A 20556-nucleotide genomic window follows, 5' to 3' on the forward strand; every position below is an offset into this window, starting at 1 on the left:
TTATGGAATTCCATTGAGCGTTTTTGGAAAAGTTTGTACTGGTCCCTTCAGACACAGTAAGCGGTTGCCAGACTGAGCCAGTTGACAAGGTGCAAATATGTTAGGCTTGCTCTCCAACGTTGTACCATAGACTGAGTAGTAGCTAATGAACAACATGTAAGCTTAGGTCCTTTCCAGCACAGGCAAACATTCTCAAATCAAGTGGAGTTATTAAATAAAAATCTTTATTGAGGCCAAAGCATCAGTGAGGCTCCCCAGGTGCTCTGGTGGTAGACTACTGTAGTAACAGTCTCACCCGCAGGCAGAGCAAGAAGAAGTGGATAAAACCAAACCCTTTAGGAACTACAGTAACTGTACACAGCAGCACCACCATACCCACAGACAAGTTTGTGATTCAAATATTCTTGATTAAAAAAAAAAATCTCCTTTGGTCAGTTAACAGTACAAGGAGGCAATTGTTTACTGTGTGCTTTGCTACTCCTTCCCAGGCTGTTGACAATGTATACCAGTTTGTTTTTTTGCCTTAAGGCTGCACAAGAGTTGCAAAGGCAATTTGGTTTCTGCTGTCAAACTCGCTCGTCACTACAGTGCTCTGAGAGGGCGTCTGGGTCTGGCTCGTAGTGGTAGCTTGGCTGAGGCTGGATGTCCAGTTCGTCCACCTGAGGGCCAGGGTGCATGTTGACCAGCTGGTCCTGGGGAATGTCTGCAGCAGCGGCTGCTAGGTTTGTGATGGACTTGCTCTTCACACACTGGAAGTCAACATGGCGACTCTTGCCCTCCTCCTTCTCCCAAGACATGCGGATGAAGGGCCGCTGCACATAGTTGTAGATGACCTCTGGCCGGCCACCGGGACGCTTCTTCACCTTCTCCTTGTAGGTGGGGTAACCTGGGAGGGTAAAAAGAGACAGTGACGTATTTCTGTTCAAACACTTTGTCGAAATAACTTATTAAATACATGTGGTCTAATGTTTTCTACCAAATTGAGGTAACCCTTTAGGTGATAGAGTTGCTCTTATACCTGTATAATAGTTACTACTCTTCTAGTAACATTGACACATGCTGTAATGTTATAAGATAAGGATTGCATAATAGTAATGAGTGATTCTGGTAATTACAGGATTAATATGCAGGTTAAAGAACTTGCTTAGTGTTATCAAATTGTAAAGACATGAAAGCAAACTTCTTGATTGACATTTTGTGGAAGGAAATTCAGTGATTATCCAGCATACCTTCAATTCCAAGTCTGATTTTCTTAAGTCCTCTGTCTTTTAATACTGATTTGGCAACGTCTCGATTCTCGATGTACTTGAAGAATCTGTACAGTTTTGTGCTGTATATAACTAAATAAAAATAAGTCATACATATTACAAGAAACTGCACAGGCATTCAGCAATACTTAGGTGTTTGATTTAAAGGCCTAGTGCACTCATTCTTAATTTCCAGGGTTTGTATCATATAACAGCTGATGAAACTTTCTTTGACCATTTTAAGGAAAAACCACTACAGTAAGTAACTTGTTGTCCAGAACTGACGCACTGGGCCTTTAACAGTAGGGATACACATACCAGCCAAGGGCAATTCTTTACACAAGGATATAAACTACTTATGGATTGTTGAAATGGCTTGCTTGTACAGTATTCCACATATACTATATCAACAGAGGCGAATGACCTAACTCACTTTGTGAATACTCCTCTCCCATCTGCGGAGGGTACTCCTCGTCCCAGTCCACCACGTCGTCGTCAGTCAGGACCACCACGTGACACTCCCTCTCTCCGTTCTGGGCGCTGGCGACCATCAGCGGCACCACCATCTCCTCCAAGAAGAACTCAAACTGACGCCTCGCCCCATCGTTGGACAGCTCGTGCATGAGTGCACCTAGAAGATAGGAGTGGGTGGTGTCAGTGGGACAAGGTCATGAAAAGTGCATCACAGGACATGTGATCGCACTGAAATGTAAAGTGTGTTCGGAAAGTATTCAGACCCCTTTATCTTTCCCATATTGTTACGGAAAAGCTTTATTTCAAATATGTCCCTCATCCATCTACATACACGACCCCATACTAAAAAAAGCAAACAGTTTATTTTTTTTATACATTTGCTAAAAAAAATTAAGTATTCAGACCCTTTACTCAGTACTTTGTTGCAGCACCTTTGGCAGTGATTACTACCTTAACTTCTTGGGTATGACTACAAGCTTGGCCCTCCTGTATTTGGAGAGTTTCTCCCATTCTCTACAGATCCTATCAAGCTCTGTCAGGTTGGATGGGGAACGTCGCTGCACAGCTACTTTCAGGTCTCTCCAGAGATGTTGTCCCGAAGCCACTCCTGCGTTGCTTGGCTGTGTGCTTAGGATCGTTGTCCTGTTGGACGGTGAACCTTCGTCCCAGTCTGGAGGTCCTGAGTGCTCTGGAGCAGGTTTTTGTCAAGGATCTACTTTGCTCTGTTCATCTTTCCCTCGATCTTGACTAGTCACTCAGTCCCTGCTGCTGAAAAACATCCCCACAGCATGATGCTGCCACCACGCTTCACTGTAGGGATGGTGCCAGGTTTCCTCCAGATTTGGCATTCAGGCAAGAGTTCAATCTTGGTTTCGTCAGACCAGAGAATCTTGTTTCTCATGGTCTGAGTCCTTTAGGTGCCTTGGCAAACTCCAAGTGGGCTGTCACGTGCCTTTTACTGATGAGTGGCTTCCTTCTGGCCACTCTACCAGAAAGGCCTGATCAGTGGAGTACTGCAGACATGGTTGTCCATCTGGAAGGTTCTCCCATCTCCACACAGGAGCTCTGTCAAAGTGACCATCGGGTTCTTGGTCACCTCCCTGACCAATGCCCTTCTCCCCGGATTGCTAGTTTGGCTGGGCGGCCAGCGGTAGGGAGAGTCTTAGTGGTTCCAAACTGCTTCCATTTATGAATGGAGGGCACCGTGTCCTTGAGTACCTTCAATGCGTCATAAATGTTTTGGTACCCTTTCCCAGATCAATCCTGTCTCGGAGATCTACGGACAATTCCTTCGACCTCATGGCTTGGTTTTTGCTCTGACATGCACTGTCATCTGTGGGACCTTAATATAGACTTGTGTGCCATTCCAAATTATGTCCAATCAATTGAATTTACCACAGGTGGACTCCAATCAAGTTGTAGAAACATCAAGGATGATCAATGAAAAAGGATGCACCTGAGCTCAATTTTGATTCTCATAGTGAAGGATCTGAATAGTTATGAAAATCAGGTATGTTATGTAAATAAAAAATATTTGTTATACATTTACACAAAAAAAAAATCGAATAACCGTTTTTACCTTTGTCATTATGCGGTATTGTGTGTAGATAAATTATATTGATCCATTTTGGAATGCGGCTGTAAGGTAACATTTAAAAAAAGGGAAGGGCTCTGAATACGTTCCGATTGCACATGTTCTCACACACACACACACACACTGGCTCACTCACAGCAAGTAAAAAAAACTAGGCACTCATCCACATTTCAAACAATGTCAATTAATGGCTACAGCAGTCAGTGACCCACATTGTGGAAACCTGTGATCATCTGAGTTGCATCAGATCTGTAGGCTAATATTGACCTGGTTTCAGAGCTGTGCATCATATCAACAACCTCACGACACTGAACACAGGCTAAATATTGCAGTTAATACAGAATCATATGGCATGAAATATTACACAGGAATATTCTGCCTAAAATGTAATAACCCATTATCAATTTACATCAATGAGGGGGAAAGAGGGCATCATACAATATATACACACTCACTGAGGTCTCTACACTTGATGGTGCTGTAGTCAAAGGAGATGCAGAGGTAGTCACATGCTTCTCTCAGCTCAGGAATGGGGATCCCATCAGGACAGCAGATTATCCCAGATTTGTAGTAATCCTGCCATTTAAAAAGTCACAGGAAAAACAAAACAGGCAGCCATTACTGAGGCTGGTCTGCTCACACACAGAACAGAGCCTTCCGACAACAGCAAATGTCAGCGACGTCACTCCCCCCACCAACCCCACAGAGCTATTTACAGCCAGTGAAATATTGACAGAGTTCAAGTATAATGATGAAAATAAAAGGTATAGAGGCAGCAGCAGCGACGCGCAGCTATTCACAAGACAGCGTCGTAAACGGCTGTTAGCTTGCTCTGTGCCCTAAATGCTAATGCTGCCAGCCATGTTTTTTTCTTTCCCTGCTATTATGGTCGGGTCGCCTTTGATAGAAGAGCTCTTCACAATCACAGAACGGATCGGTACTACGAGACATTCAATACTGAAAATCCAAGGTAAGCATTGAAATCAAACACAGAAGCGCTTGCAACAAACCCAAGTCCTGACTATCTACATTAGCATTTCTCTCCCCCATACAAAGAAGCATACAGATGTGAAATTGCTACTCTGGCACGCTAGAACACAGTACTACCTCGGAGGCACACAGAGAGCTGCCCCTGATACTGTAATAAAGCCCAGAAACCTTATGATACACGCAAAAAAAACAGACGCAATTACCTGGTTGTTCTCCTGCCCTGTGTCTCTGGGGACTTAAGTGGAATACCGGGGCAAACGGACACAAAAATGAAAGCACTAGCATGTTGTACAGTATTAGTAGCTCTGATCCCTGAAAATCTGCTTTACGTAACACTGCACAGATTATCTGACCAGCATTTCCACACTTCACCAAAAATACACAATTTCGGATTGATAACCGCGGAGATGTTTGTAAACGAGCTTACTTGTCAACGTATCACTTGACAGTAATTACATACACACGCAATACAAGTGTTTGAATAATAAGAAAATGATGCCGCAATAATGTGCTAACAGAAAACAATGTATTGACCCCTATACATATGGCCACTCCGAAATCTGTGGCCATAACTCCACAACATAATTTAATAAATACATTAAAGAGATACTTCAGGATTTTGGCAATGATGCCCCTTTATCTACTTCCCCAGAGTCAGATGAACTCATGGATAAAATGTGTATGTCTCTGCGTGCAGTTTGAAGGAAATTGATAACTATCACCAGCGGAATAGTTCTCGAGCATTAGCGCAATGACTGAAAGTCTATTGGTATCTGCTAGCATGACTTCCAGTCATTGCGCTAACGCTAGTTAGCATTGGCTCACGAAACTACATACATATATACACTGCTCAAAAAAATAAAGGGAACACTTAAACAACACAATGTAACTCCAAGTCAATCACACTTCTGTGAAATCAAACTGTCAACTTAGGAAGCAACACTGACTGACAATTTCCACATGCTGTTGTGCAAATGGAATAGACAGGTGAAAATTATAGGCAATTAGCAAGACACCCCCAATAAAGGAGTGGTTCTGCAGGTGGTGACCACAGACCACTTCTCAGTTCCTACGCTTTCTGGCTGATGTTTTGGTCACTTTTGAATGCTGGCGGTGCTTTCACTCTAGTGGTAGCATGAGACGGAGTCTACAACCCGCACAAGTGGCTCAGGTAGTGCAGCTCGTCCAGGATGGCACATCAATGCGAGCTGTGGCAAGAAGGTTTTCTGTGTCTGTCAGCGTAGTGTCCAGAGCAGGGAGGCACTACCAGGAGACAGGCCAGTATATCAGGAGACGTGGAGGAGGCTGTAGGAGTGCAACAACCCAGCAGCAGGACCGCTACCTCCGCCTTTGTGCAAGGAGGAGCACTGCCAGAGCCCTGCAAAATGACCTCCAGCAGGCCACAAATGTGCATGTGTCTGCTTAAACAGTCAGAAACAGACTCCATGAGGGTGGTATGAGGGCCCGACGTCCACTAGCGCCCTGTGCTCTTCACAGATGAAAGCAGGTTCACACAGCACATGTGACAGACGTGACAGTCTGGAGACGCTGTGGAGAACGTTCTGCTGCCTGCAACATCCTCCAGCAGGACCGGTTTGGCGGTGGGTCAGTCATAGTGTGGGGTGGCATTTCTTTGGGGGGGCCGCACAGCCCTCCATGTGCTCGCCAGAGGTAGCCTGACGCCATTAGGTACCGAGATGAGATCCTCAGACCCCTTGTGAGACCATATGCTGGTGCGGTTGGCCCTGGGTTCCTCCTAATGCAAGACAATGCTAGACCTCATGTGGCTGGAGTGTGTCAGCAGTTCCTGGAAGAGGAAGGCATTGATGCTATGGACTGGCCCGCCCGTTCCCCAGACCTGAATCTAATTGAGCACATCTGGGACATCATGTCTCGCTCCATCCACCAATGCCACGTTGCACCACAGACTGTCCAGGAGTTGGCGGATGCTTTAGTCCAGGTCTGGGAGGAGATCCCTCAGGAGACCATCCTCCACCTCATCAGGAGCATGCCCAGGCGTTGTAGGGAGGTCATAAAGGCACTTGGAGGCCACACACACTACTGAGCCTCATTTTGAATTGTTTTAAGGACATTACATCAAAGTTGGATCAGCCTGTAGTGTGGTTTTCCACTTTAATTTCCCCCCCCCCCCCCCAATGCCACCAGCCATACTGCTCGTTCTGTTTGTGATTTCCTGCAAGACAGGAATGTCAGTGTTCTGCCATGGCCAGTGAGGAGACCGGATCTCAATCCCAGTGAGCACGTCTGTGACCTGTTGGATTGGAGGGTGAGGGGGCACTGATATTGACAACACTGACATTCTATCCACCAGAAATGTCCAGGAACTTGCAGGTGCCTTGGTGGAAGAGTGGGGTAACATCTCACAGCAAGAACTGGCAAATCTGGTGCAGTCCATTAGGAGGAGATGCACTGCAGTACTTAGAATCTGGTGTAGCCACCAGCTGCATTGACTTACCCCACATCTGGGTTTGGCAGATGACAGGAGAACACTACCTGCCCCAATGCATAGTGCCAACTGTAAAGTTCGGTGGAGAAGGAATAATATAGTCTGGGACTATTTTGTATGGTTCGGGCTAGGCCCCTTAGTTGCAGTGAAGGGAAATCTTAACGCTATAGCATACAAGTACATTGTAGACGATTCTGTGCTTCCAACTTTGTGGCAACGGTTTGAGGAAGGCCCTTTCCTGTTTCAGCATGACAAAGTCCTGTGCACAAAGCGAGGTCCATAGAGAAATGGCTTGTCGAGATCAGTGTGGAAGAACTTGACGAGCCTGCACAGAGCCCTGACCTCAACCCCATCAAACACCTTTGGGATTAATTGGAATACTGACTGCAAACAAGGACTAATCACTCAACATCACTAATACTCTTGTGGCTGATTGGAAGCAAGTCCCTGCAGCAATGTTCCAACCTCTAATGGAAAGCCTTCCCAGAAGAGTGGAGGCTATTATAGCAGCGAAGGAGGGACCAACCCCATAGTAATACCCACGATTTTGAAATGTTCAACAAGCAGGTGTCCACATACGTTTGATCATGTAGTGTACCTCTTAACATCCTTCATACTGGACACAGAGACATAAATATGGTATCCACGAGTTCAACTGACTATGGGGAACTAGATAAAGGGCATCATAGTCAAAATCCCAAAGTATCCCTTTAATTTGGTGCAATAATCAAGGTCTTTGTTTTAGAAAGATGGTGTTCTGACCTGAATGCCTATTCTTCTTAAAATAAAATAAATAGGGGATGGATATAGAATCTGTGAGAGAATGCCTTTCCCCATTCCAGTCATGAAGATTAATGACGCAGCAGCGTAATCCTTCACTTCGTCAATACCAACCTGTCTCTGGGTACATTAGGTGAAAAACAATGACATTATCAAACGTGAATGAGATCTTATTATAAAGCCAGTGAGTGTCTTACCAGGATGGCTCTAAAAACCGTTGAGCTGATTCCATCTGCCACCTCAAACTCTCCTTTGTCATTGGGCCTAGTGAAATTGTATTCTCTCCCGGATCCAAACATTCTATGAGAGAAGAAAACATTCAGATTGAAATTAATTTGTTTTAATATCCCTTTTAGATGTCACTTTAATTTGTGGTGATACAATAGTTTGCTTTATACCTTCCCAGCATGGTGTTCGGCTGGGCGGTGAAGATGGCTGGGTCCACCAGGAAGCGGGTGTTGTCCACTATCAGAGTGACCCTCTCGGCGGTCCGTAATGTGCGCGTCCCCTCCTTTGCGTTCTCATAGACGTAGAGGTGGTCACAGGGACCGTGCACGTGTCCATGGCCCAGACTCTTACAGTGGGTCTCAGTACTGAAAAGGCTGCTCCTGCTCGTTGCGATGCAGCTGGGCCCCACGGAGATTAAGGCCCTAGGGGGCCGAGGACTCGACGACCTGGAGGAAGAACCACCCTCGCACCGCTCACGATCTGGGAGACACAGACAGGCAGAGTACCATAATTAAAAGGTGCCAACACTGCTGTGTCATCACACTGGATGAAAAGGGACATTGTTAACGCTGGTCAAGTAATTGAAAGCATTCGCAAGAGTCAAAATGCTTTCCTTTCAAGACTGTACTATTCAACTCTTACTGTAGCAATTTAAAAATTCAGTTTAGTTATTGGCTTAATTCCCTGAGTGGGTACAGACTGAGTGGGAGTAGTATGACTACCTGGCTCCGCCTCAGTGAGGCTTTAAGGCGATTTCAACACGATGAAACCACATTTCTGAGAGCTCTGATTCAGTCACTGCTTTTATGTAGTTAGAAAGGGACTCAATCTCACAGCTGTACCGGAGGCATGAGAAAGCCTTGTTATGCCAGAGTTGCATCAAGCACCCTGTGGTCTCAAAGCAGTAATGGAGTACTCGCCGCTGTTGTGCTGTCGGGTGGGCGAGGTGACGTTCCTGATGCAAGGGGTCAGCTGACCCTCACCCCTCTCGTGGGAGGAGTCTCGGGAGCGGTCGCTAGACCTCCGGCGATCACTGTCCCTGCAGCGTTCGAGGCCCCCACTGGCGCCATGCAGGTTCATGTTGACCAGGTCGGCCTCTAGTTGAGGGACTGGGACGCGGGGCTGGGCACTGAGAGGAGCACACCACACACATCCAGTCAGACACACACGAACAAAGAGGGGGAAAGGGAGTCTTTTGTATGCTTCTCTGCAGAGAAGTGGGTAAAAGCCTGCAGTAAACTCATATGAACCCTCTGTGAGAGAAAAAAAAAATAGCAGCGCCGACTGCTGTAGAAAGATGTCCAATACAACACTACTGCTTGCAGCCCTATACTTTGAGAAACCCATCAGGGAGTGAAAGAACACATAAATAGGACTATTACTCCTCTTGTAGTGGCATTGGTAAAATATGAAATATTACACTGGAGAATGGAGTTAAACGCACCTTGAAATCATTTTTTTTTGGAAATACTTCCACAAGATAATAGCACTATTATCCAATCGCAAAAGAGCCCATCTATAGGGAAACTGGAGAAACTGGTCATCCCATTGAGACAGGCAGAGAAGCCGAATGCATCCACGAGAGCTGTTATGTGATCTGCGGCAGCCACTTTACCTCTGAAAGCTCTCACACACTGTCTGGTCCGTCTAGTCTGACCAACGTGCCATGCAGCAGGTCTCCCTAATAAAGAGCGCGTCCCTCCCGAGGGAAGTGATGATCAAATATGATGAGGCTAAAGTGAATGGACTGGAGAGAGCAGCACAAAAGGGAACTCAAACAAGGGAGAGCTCTAGAGAAGCTGCCTTTATAGCCCCTCAAATGGACGACATCCATCCACCTTCTAGCTCCCGATAGAAATATTCAACCCAGTCAACCGTTAACAATGTCTAACTGAGGCGCCACCTCCACTGATGAAGTCCCAGAGAGTGAGAGAGATGGCTCACTGACTGAGTAGGAAAAATCTAAGTCATTCCACTACATGTGGACAACTTCATTTCAGCAGATATGCCGTAAATAAATATACATACATTTAAAGGATGTGGAAAGATTGGGCTGATTGTAATATGAAATATCTTGTACATAGTGTTTACGCTTATTGAAACAAATAATTGTCTACATTTCGACAGCAACTGAATGGATGCCAATGACTGGTCCAGAAACGGGAAGATCTAATCATATTGTATGCAGGTCAGGGACCACCAGGCCTGCCCTACAGTATGTGGGTCCTCTGATCTTTGTGCAGCTTGTCCTCGTTACTGCACCTGCATTGAATTCTGTACTGCTATGAGACCTTCAGCCATGTAAATAAAAACAATGACAGGACTAAATGTACATCCCGTGTGTCCTCACATGACTTGTGGACTTCACAAGAGCCTTTTTCAATAGGTTTTATCGAAAGACAGTTCTTGACATGGAGCAAACAATTGCTCTACAGGCTCATATGAAATCTCAAAAAGAGAAACTCTTCAATAGAGTAATGATTCTCATCAGGTTGGGGAATGTGATTAAGAGCTTGAATGTAGAATCAGCACTAGTTATGGAGTGATGCCCCTATTGCACTCAGCAGAAATTCAGGTGTGGAAACAGCAGTATCAATCCCTCTTTCTATTCTACAATATTTTGGTTCCTTTAGCATAACTGCAATTCTGAATATAAAGTAGAATGTCAAAGCGGGAAAAGTTTGGTGACCAGATTTTATTTTATTTTAAATGTATATAACAAATCTTCCCCCAGTGCATGAATAAGGCAAATCTGGCAGGATTAACAAACAAAGGGTCAGCGAAAGCGATAGAGCTCATCTCATCTTTCATGCAGGCAGAAATGCAAAGCTATATCCATCCACATATCAACTCAATGGCTGCCGCTATTACCTCACATAACCTCTTGGAAAAGGCATTGATTTCCACGAAATGATCAAATGCAAATTGCGATGTTTAATGTTAAGTATAGTCATTTTAAGACGATTACTATGACTGAGAATGGAGGCAAAGCATAGATGAACTGGTGTTATAAATAAGCGTCTGCAGCATTGAGTCCCGTTCCTTAAAGAAAAGGGTCCCATCAATAATTTAGAGCGCTGCTGACACTTTCCCTATGATATTTAAACAGAGAGAATGCACGCTAGTGTCGGGAGTTTAGCCCTCCACAAAAGGTAAACCCTATTATGCGTTCTGATCGGCAAACCCAATGAAAGGACACACTTCATTTTAACAAGACCCGTAGTCTTGGTTCTTTTCCTCTTGCCATTCATAAGAATGCGTGGGAAAGCCACAAAAAGCCGACCGTTGAAATAAATATTTACAAAAACATAGGTAATCAACATATGCTATAATAAATGCAATGGATAGGATGCTTCGCAGACCTACCCGTTTGTATCGCACGGCAAATGAAAGACAAAGCAGCACGGGATGAGCTGAGGAATGAAAGCACAAAGGACTTGGGCTCCTCCGAACAATACAGCCTTGCCAGCCGGTTTAGCATCCTTGGGCATTACTTTCGAACTTCAGCATTATTTCGTAGACTGTTCGACTTGCTAGCTGTAAAATTATCTTTCGAAAGCCTCGATCGCCCCAATTGGAACAAAAAAAGAAAAAAAGAGCGAGGACCAGTCATTCAGTTCAGACAGGGAGACCCGTAGAAATGAATGGCTGTGCGCTTTTTTTCCACGACACTGAATCAGACTCACAGAGCAGCCCTTCTGACGTAGTGCGACCTCCCAGTCTACTGTCCTGATATCGCCTGACTCGACAGGGGAAGACTATAAGGACACAGTTGACGCTTAAACCCACTAGCAAAAACCTAAAACGGACCCTTACCTTAACCTCATTGTGATGAATTCTAAAATGAAATATCGGTTTGGGCGTAAGGCGTGTCCTTATATAGCCTTTTCCGACTCGACACGATTGTCTTCAGCAGAATTGCTTGGTTGATTAAAGAAAATTGCTGATTTCCGAATGATGAACATGACAGCACCAATTGACTTCGGTTTTACTTGGCTGTAGATTACAATGCCAATGTGCTAAAAATGTGTTTTGTTTGTTATTAATAAAAATGTAATTTGAGCGAGAGATTCATATAAATTATGGATTCCCCAGATAAGGGCTTTGGTTGAGAATCACAGTAGTGAGAAGTCCATCCAGAGGTAGGATTACAACTACAGCAACCTGGTCTCATTGAGTTTTGTATGATTCTGTGCGTAAATACAGGAAACTCAATTTATTCTGAACAAAAATATTTTAAAAAACACAAGTGTTGGTCCCATATTTCATGAGTGGAAATGTAAAAATCCCAGAAATGTTCCATATGCACTAAACTTCACAAATGAATTCTAAAAATTTGTTTACATCCCTGTTAGTGACCATTTCTCCTTTGCCAAAATAATCCACCCAACTGACAGATGTGGCATATTAAGACTAATTAAACAGCATGATCATTACACAGGTGCACCTTGTCCTGGTGGAAAAAAGGCCACTAAAAATGTGTAGTTTTGTCACATAATGCCATAGATGTCTCAAGTTGAGGGAGTGTGCAATTGGCAATGCTGACTGCAGCAATGTCCACCAGAGCTGTTGCCAAATAATTTAATGTTAATTTCTCTACCAGAAGCTGCCTCCAACATCTTTTAGAGAATTTGTCAGTACATCCAACCGGCCTCAACTGCAGACCACGTGTAACCATGCCAGCCACGGACCGCAATCTGGCTTCTTCACCTGTGCGATTGTCAGAGACCAGCCCCCCGGACAGCTGATGAAACTGAGTATTTCTGTCTTTAATAAAGACATTTTGTGGGGGAAAACACTGATTGGCTGGGCCTGGCTCCCCAGTGGGTGGGCCTATGCCCCCCCATGCCTGCGCCCCTGCCCAGTCATGTGAAATCCATAGATTAGTGCATAATTCATTTCAATTGACTGATTTCCTTGTATGAACTGTAAACTCAGTAAAATCATTGAAATTATTGTTTTAATATTTTTGTTCAGTATAGTATTCGTTACATTTCATATGGTATGTATTAATTTGTGGATATCCATCACCCATTTCATATGATGTTACAAATCACAATTTGTATGATATGTTTAGAATTTGCAAAAAAAAAAATGTTACGAATTCTAGCTAGGTGGCTAACGTTAATTAGTATTGGATCGCAAAACTACCTCCAACTGTGGGTTTCCTTTGAACATGATAATTTGGATAGCCATGCTAGCGTCGCCCCCATGTGGGGGCTAGCAAGCAGGCTAAATAGTGAGGTAACGGCCAATCCAGTAGGGGATAGAAAATATAGTGAGTTTCGATTGGTCAATAGACTTGTGGTATAAGTTCAGCTTCCACTTTGCTTCCCTCCATTGAAAATGAATGGCTTTCAAAATGTAATCTCCACTTGTCATCTATTATGGAAAACAACTAACTTCCTTCATACTGGACGCAGAGACAAAAATAGTATCCACAAGTTAATCTGACTCTGGGGGAGGTAGACAAGGGGCTTCCTTGCCAAAAGCCTGAACGACCACTTTAAGTATATGACATGATTAACAGTCCACAATATGCATCTGAGCGTGTCAAAAAGACATAGGCAATCTGATGGACCAGAATAGCCACACCCTAAAAAGCCCTCATTTGACACGTTGTCTGTTGTGATCCTGGTCTACTAGACTAGACACAACATAGTAAAAGAAAATCCAGGATACCCAAATTAGTATGATATGTTACGTTTGGTATGGTTACATAAGACAGGTGGTTACTTAAGGCAAAAAATGAAAGTAGGGTGGTTGGTCGGGTGGGCGTATAACGCAAACTTCTAGCTGAGAGTTCGAATAGATACTACTTTTTAGCTACTATGCATTTCTGCTAACCCTTCCCCTAAACATTAACCTTTTTTTTTTAGCTAACCCTTAAACCTAACTCCTAAAATGTAACTTTAACACTTATCTAACACTAAGGCTTAGCTAGTGTTAACACAAAAATTATGTATAAAATGTTTATTCATTGTGTCTACAGATGATCCAAACAGAGCAGTATCTTCTTAACCATACAATAAAAGTTTTCACAAATTGAAAAGAGTTTGACACATTTGAGTGAAAAAGCTGTGGCACGCCAACTACCCATTTACTCAAAGAACAGTGTAGATGTACATTTTGGTAACAGAATGACGGTAAAATCTTCCTCAGTTTGTGACCACGTTTTCCAAAAACTCTTAAATAGCTACTCCAAACTAACATTCAAAGATGCCTGAAGAAAGAATGGGGTGTCAGCTATGATAGGACACCTTGAGCTGTGCTTTGTGACTACTATTAATTCCCATTTTAGCCAATTCAGTTGCATTCATTTTGTTACCGACTTGGTAACAGAATGACGCATTTTAAAATCCCCTATTGTGCATCTATCCCTTTCAAGACGATTCGATACACATCTACTTGAGAAACATGGGCTCTGACAATCCAGACATTAACACAATTGTAATATTTCCAGATTGCATAGGGTACAGCCAGGCATAAGAACTGTAGGCAGTGCTGCTTCTCGCAATTTTGGGACTTGCAATGGCTCGTGAATTCACTAAAAGTAGAGGCTATCAATGAGGAGGCTGAGCTATTCTACACGCAACAGGCCAAAGACTGAACACACCTTTGAGGAAAGAAAGATCAGGCAAGCTAGCAAAAGGAGGTGCCGGCATATAGTCGGAACCGTGCACATAGGCTATATCTTGGTCATCTATATCACAATATCTTGTCTTGCAATACCTAGTAAGTTCACTAAAAGTATATATTAGGCTACCACTGAGTATGGCTAAGCTATTTTACATAGTGCCAGTGAATTGAAGTTGATTATTACCAAATTAGTCAGTTTATTTAGGCCTAAATGTGCAAAAAAAAAAAAAAAAAATATTTTAAAAATAGGCCTATTGTACCTATAGATTATTTAAAATAAAACCACAGCTGGCTGTTGATGTCCTAGGCAATAGATCTTAAAGCAGGGCATCCCCGCTTAATGTTTTGTAAATGGCAAGTTCACTTTCTGGGCCATAAAAGCATCAAGCGCAGCTACTGTTCAGCACCACAAACCAGAAGGGGGGGGTCATCTTCCATTGATAACTGAAATAATGACACTTCCTCAATTTTAAAATATTATGGGAACACCTATACATTTGGCAGCCAAATACCGGCACATCGAATAAAAACCTCCAGGTTTCCAGCATAAATTTTTTAAATGACCAGGGGGCAGTTTGGAAACTGAATCGGCATCTGGAATAATGCACATGCTTGGATAATTACTTAACCAACATCTCTAGTAATAATAGTGTCATCCAATAGGGCTATATAACACAGAAAAGAATAGTCTTTTCAGCGTAGAGTGCGCCACATGGGATCTGACACAGCGGCGCACGGCAGAAATATTCCAGTTCCTACACATCTACATTCAAACAAAATAAGCCTTTTATAGGCTAAGTTGATAAGCAAATACAATGCTTCATGCCAGTCCTCTCTAGAATGCAATATTAGTCTTGGTAGGACTGCAATAATGAGGTGGTGTGTACGTATGCACAGCCGTTTCAATGTGTTTTGGAGGTCAAACAAGAGTCGCCTGTGCTTGGCTCAAGTGGGTTTATTTTTTATCCTGAAAAACTCCACAGCCCTTATCGATTACAAGCGTACTCATAATCTGATGCAGTCACCACTATACTTAAATAGAGAGTGGTACTCAGTAATGTGTTGTATTTGCCCCAAACACTATGTATTCAGGACAAAAAGTGAATTGCTTCGTCACATTCTTTGCAGTATTACTTTAGTGCTTTGTTGCAAACAGGATGCATGTTTTGGAATATTTGTATTCTGTACAGGCTTCCTTTTCACTCTCAGTTAAGTTAGTATTGTGGAGTAACTGAGCCATCCTCAGTTCTCCCCTATCACAGCTGTTAAAGTCTGTTTTAAAGTCACTATTGGCCTCATAGTGAAATCCCTGAGTGGTTTCCTCCCTCTCCAGAAACAGTTAGGAAGGATGCCTGTATCTTTGTAGTGACTGGGTGTATTGATGCACCATTCAAAGTGGAATTAATAACATCATCATGCGCAAAGGGATATTCAATGTCTGCTTTTTTTACCCAGGCATAGGGTATTTTTACTGAGGCATTGGAGAACCTCCCTGGTCTTTGTGGTTGAATCTGTTTGAAATGCACTGCTCAACTGAGGGACCTTACAGAAAATTGAATGTGTGGTACAGCAATTAGGTTTTCATCCACAAATTATGTTAAACTGGGGTGGCGGGGAGGCAGTGGTCAGAGCGTTGGGCCATAGGTTGCTGTATTGAATCCCTGAGTTGACAATGTAAAATCTGTCGTTCTGCCCCTGAACAAGGCAGTTGACCCACTGTTCCCCGGTAAGCCGTCATTTAAACAAGAATGTTTTTGTCCTGCCAACATTGTAAATAAAAAATAAATTAAATTGAAACACTTATTGCACACAGTGTGAGTCCTTGCAACTTATGTGACTCAGTACTCAAATATTTAATCCTGAACTTATTTAGGCTTATAACAAAAAGGTTGAATACTTATTGACTCAAGACATTTCAGTTTTTCATTTTTAATACATTTGTAAAAGTGTAATCAATTTTAAATTCAGGCTGTAACAACAAAATGTGGAAGAAGTCAAGGGGTGTGAATACTTTCTGAAGGCACTGTATATAAAATAGTACTAGACAGTTGTCTTGAATGCTGAACAGTCAATAACAATCAAGCACATTCAGAAGTCTTTCTAAAGTGATGTCCTTGTTCTACAATTCTTTTTGTAAGTAGCAATACTTCCCTAATGAGAGCTGTTTATTACCTTGAGTGTCTGTGAAGATTACTTTCCCAGTTCTCAGTGTCGCTTGAGTTGTCTTCTAAATGTGGACATTCAGCCATCACAGGTAAGTAGTTAGAGGTGTCAATAGGGAATATGCCACCATCAGCACTCATGACGTCCTGTTAATAAGAAAACAGAAACGTTTGTTCTCTTCACATTAGTTGAAGAAATGTAAACATAATTTATAATGGAACGCTAGATAACATCCAAAACCTTTATTGGCAAACGTAACAAACTTACTCTATCTAGCCAAGTTAGACTTGACTAAAAATAACAAGCTTGTTGTAGTACCACCACCAAGCTAGCTAGATGGGCCCATTGTTTGTTAGCTAGCTAGACGTGGAATAACTTGAGTAGAGGTAGCGAAGTTATTTACCAAATGGGTAACTGAAAACATTGATGTGACATGGCTGGCTAGCTAGCTAGCTAGACTGAACCTCTTGGATGTGTCAGCTATTAAGTGCAGGAGCTTGCAGGGATTTGTAGTCTTGCTAGCCCAATATTCGACTAAAGGAAAATAATGTTACTCCTTCGTCCAAGTTACATGTTCTATTTAAATGGCGAATTGGTTCTGGAAGCAAGAACAGCCAAATACTCCATCTAAACGTGAATAGATTGACTCGCGGTATGGTCCTGGAAACATTGATCACTCTTTCATAACACATCAAAATAATTTCACAAATGCTAAATACACACTTACTGTACGATGTTTTAACACAGTTACAGCCGGCAGTATTTTTCAGTGACAACAAGTTTGAGGCGTCTATCTTCTGTTTATACATAGGTGTAACAAGACAGTTAATTAACACAGGTAACGTTAATACACCCTCGGTCCTTCTGACTGATTTCCGTAAACAAGCGATGTAACATAGAAATATGGCCGTTTACTAACCACAAAAAAAATACGTATCAATTTAAACTTAAATATTTTTTTTCTCACCGAGGTCTTTATGCTTCCAAAACAGCACCGAAAGCGCTGCGTGTTAATGTGCAGACCGGGCGTCGTGGCGTTTAACGAACCAACCCCCCTACAACACGCCTTCAACCAATGACTCATGTGTATGGAACTACGAGTCATGATCAAGGGCTATAGTTTTGTATGTCTACTTTGATGCTAATTAGAATTTCCGAATTTGAGAGAAAATAAAGCCGAATATAAGTCACCTTGTCTGAGAGAGAGTTATACGGTTATCAAAACGTCACGCCAAGGAAAGCCTACTATAGCTAATGTTACATGAAAAACAAACATGCCTTGTTTGAAGTGGTTCTAAAATCCCCAAATGAATGGAAAAAAAACAATTGGAACAATTTCCATGTTTGACCGCTAGGTTGACTCATGCTAGTAAGCAATATAGACAGTTTAGACAAACAAACTGCTAGCTCGATATCAAACAGTTTTAACCAGTAAACTTGTAGCTAGTGTTAACGTTAGTTGGCAGGATAAAATTACGCCCACGTTAGTTACATCTCGTTACCTCGCTGCCTGAAGTAGCCCGCTAACTATAGCATGGCGCTCCTTACCTCTTGGGATTCATTGTTGTCTGAGTTTTATCCGAAAGCGAAAGTAAACAAATTCCTAATAAATATTTTTGCTAGATTGGTGACCGACTGACTACAGTAATAGTGACAGCCATGTTCCCTGGACAGCCACTAAAACAGGCCTAAATGTAATCCCTTGTTTTGACTGTTGAGCAACTAAGGTGATAGATCGCGAGACTATATAAGCTCGGCTTGTTCACGAGGGTCAGAATTGCTGCGCACTGCGCAATCTGCAGTCTACAAGCCCCATCAGGCCCCCAAACAGTTAGGAAATTAAATATTTATATTCATTGTTATATGTGTATATAACGGTTAAACATCAATGTTTATGTTCATATAGGCTACTAATTATGATGAGTGAATATGCAGCTAATGGTGTACATTGACCCCTGTGAACAACCACTGAGGCGCTAACAGTCATTCCGCTAACATCAGCAACCAATCACCTCCCGTCTGAGGTGTAAATTCATATTCATACGTAAGTGGTAATGATACAGTAACCTTCCAATTTCGGAATCATCAGGGTTGATACATTAAGTAGAAATATAAATTAATACATTAGTAGGCTAACTTGTAGGCATATCAACGTTCCGTGGGCTATTCAGCAGTTTAAAAAGCCAGCAGATGCAAATAAAAATGGAAGATTAACTTAATTGTTTATTGCGAAACATACAGAATATAGCTATTGTGATAATGCTATTTTATTTACAACAAACACTAACATTGCGGCACTTTGGAGTTGGTTGATATAAAACATATAAGTGACTACATTCTACAGTTAAAGTGCATAAATATTTAACATTTATGCTATAGCTCATCAACTGTAATGATCCCTATCCCAATTAGGCCTACTGCATATAAGTATCCATGCACAAGATACACAATTTACTAGTTATTTATAGATACTACCACAGTTTTACACCACATATAGAAATACTATAGCACGCATAGAACACGAAAATACAATCACCATCAAGTTAATAAACAATTGCATAACGCTTACTTTTTTCAGATAATTAAAAACAATGTTTTGGTCCTAAACAGTATTCGCCCTTCCTTTTTATTTGGTTAGGATAAATAAATAGCGTGAACTACTTCATAATAAATACAAGTGCTTTAAGCTAAAACTGTGGAAGCTTAGCCACCTCACAACTTGATTTCTCCAGTACCATTTTAAAATCGCATGCCCTATACATAAATAAGAGTTGTTAAAATAAAACAGAAAAACTACAAAAGTCTTGAAATAGAATGAAGTGTCAAACGTGGTAGCCTACAGTCCAGACTGCAAAAATCTAATTTCACTGAGCGTTGAGTAGCTTCTCCAAAATGTTTAAAATGTATTCAACTTCGTTTGGCGTTAACTCCTCCAAATCCAGGAGATCCTCGGGAAGAAGCCTTCTGGTTCTAACTTTCTCCCCCCTCTCTGCATTTCGAAGCGAGGCTGTATGGATGTCCCTCAGCTTCATTTGGAGCCAGTCTTGCCTCTCCTGCACGTGCTTGTGTTCCCCAAGGTTGTGCATTAGTTGTACTTCACTAATGGATCTCTTTCTGTAAGAAACAATAAATACTAAGTTATATGTCTTATTTTAAACAGGACATTATCATAATTTGCAAGTAGGCTATAATATGGTATCATGTCATATCCAATCATATTACAATACAATATCATATAGTATATAATATAAAGTTATTCCATAAAGTTATTGTCAGGTTCAAGGTTCAATCCTACATCACTGGTCGTCCTTCAGATTGCGTTGAATAGCATAAAATGCAGAGTGATATGAGTACCACTTTTACGTCCAAACTTCTGATGGGAAACATTTTGATAACCTGTCAAAGTAAGAAAATAGTTTAGAACATAAACTCATATCTGTAATACATTTGTGTTTGATAAGCAACCACTTTTACTACAAATAAAGTTAAATAGGCTATAGAATTCAACTTTGAACGTAGGATGTCATGCAGACCAAATAATGACAAATTTGATGAAGTTCAACTTGCCTCTTGTGCGATAGGCTTCTCTCTGGAAAGTTGTGATGTGGGGTGCAGAGGTGTAAACCCGGTTTGTAGATCAGCCTATCTGTTATGATTATGGTAAGTCTCCCAAAGTTCCTTTTATAGCCCTCTGCCCATTGATGAGCCGCCTTCATTATTAGTGCTGATGTCACCCCTTGCCTTGATGGGTATAGGCATGCGCATGAAAACACCTCCGCAACTCAGAGCTTTCAGCACCTTTGCCCGGGGATAATTAATTGCGCTGCATTTGAAACTCTGCGCTACTGGGGATAACCCATTTTCAATAGCAAATATTTATAATAGACTACATGGATCAGACTTTGAGTGGTAATGTTTTGTTACTGACATAGGCCTATTGCAACTTTTGGGTGGATACCTAGTATACATTTTTA

At 42.2% G+C, this 20556-nt stretch overlaps 1 protein-coding gene across 3 annotated transcripts; it reads right to left on the bottom strand.

The window, feature by feature from the left end:
• Positions 1 to 202: 202 nt before the first annotated feature.
• On the bottom strand, positions 203 to 18319 carry LOC135524170 (BTB/POZ domain-containing protein 10-like). 3 transcript variants are annotated; one of them, XM_064951447.1, is made up of 9 exons: positions 18131 to 18319; positions 16592 to 16728; positions 8701 to 8909; positions 7951 to 8260; positions 7750 to 7852; positions 3771 to 3891; positions 1681 to 1878; positions 1230 to 1340; positions 203 to 886 (listed from the first exon to the last, which is right to left on the bottom strand). In XM_064951447.1, the coding sequence occupies exons 2-9, from the start codon at positions 16720 to 16722 to the stop codon at positions 567 to 569; spliced, it is 1503 nt and encodes a 500-aa protein (XP_064807519.1). In that variant the 5' UTR covers positions 16723 to 16728; positions 18131 to 18319; the 3' UTR covers positions 203 to 566. The 3 variants fall into 3 exon arrangements, with proteins under 3 accessions (XP_064807519.1, XP_064807518.1, XP_064807520.1); XM_064951446.1 differs by lacking the exon at positions 18131 to 18319 and adding an exon at positions 17550 to 17702; XM_064951448.1 differs by lacking the exon at positions 18131 to 18319 and adding an exon at positions 17310 to 17423.
• Positions 18320 to 20556: the final 2237 nt, after the last annotated feature.

The sequence above is a fragment of the Oncorhynchus masou genome, chromosome 31 (assembly GCF_036934945.1).
Source record: "Oncorhynchus masou masou isolate Uvic2021 chromosome 31, UVic_Omas_1.1, whole genome shotgun sequence".
Lineage (NCBI taxonomy): Eukaryota > Metazoa > Chordata > Actinopteri > Salmoniformes > Salmonidae > Oncorhynchus > Oncorhynchus masou.

Excerpts from the sequence above, each read along its gene's own strand:
- LOC135524170 (XM_064951446.1), bottom strand. The coding sequence starts at position 17,687 with ATGACTCGTAGTTCCATACACATGAGTCATTGGTTGAAGGCGTGTTGT. Across the intron at positions 16,729-17,549 it reads TTGGAAGCATAAAGACCTCG|GACGTCATGAGTGCTGATGG; the intron begins GTGAGAAAAAAA and ends TCTTATTAACAG. Across the intron at positions 8,910-16,591 it reads AATCTTCACAGACACTCAAG|TGCCCAGCCCCGCGTCCCAG; the intron begins GTAATAAACAGC and ends TGCTCCTCTCAG.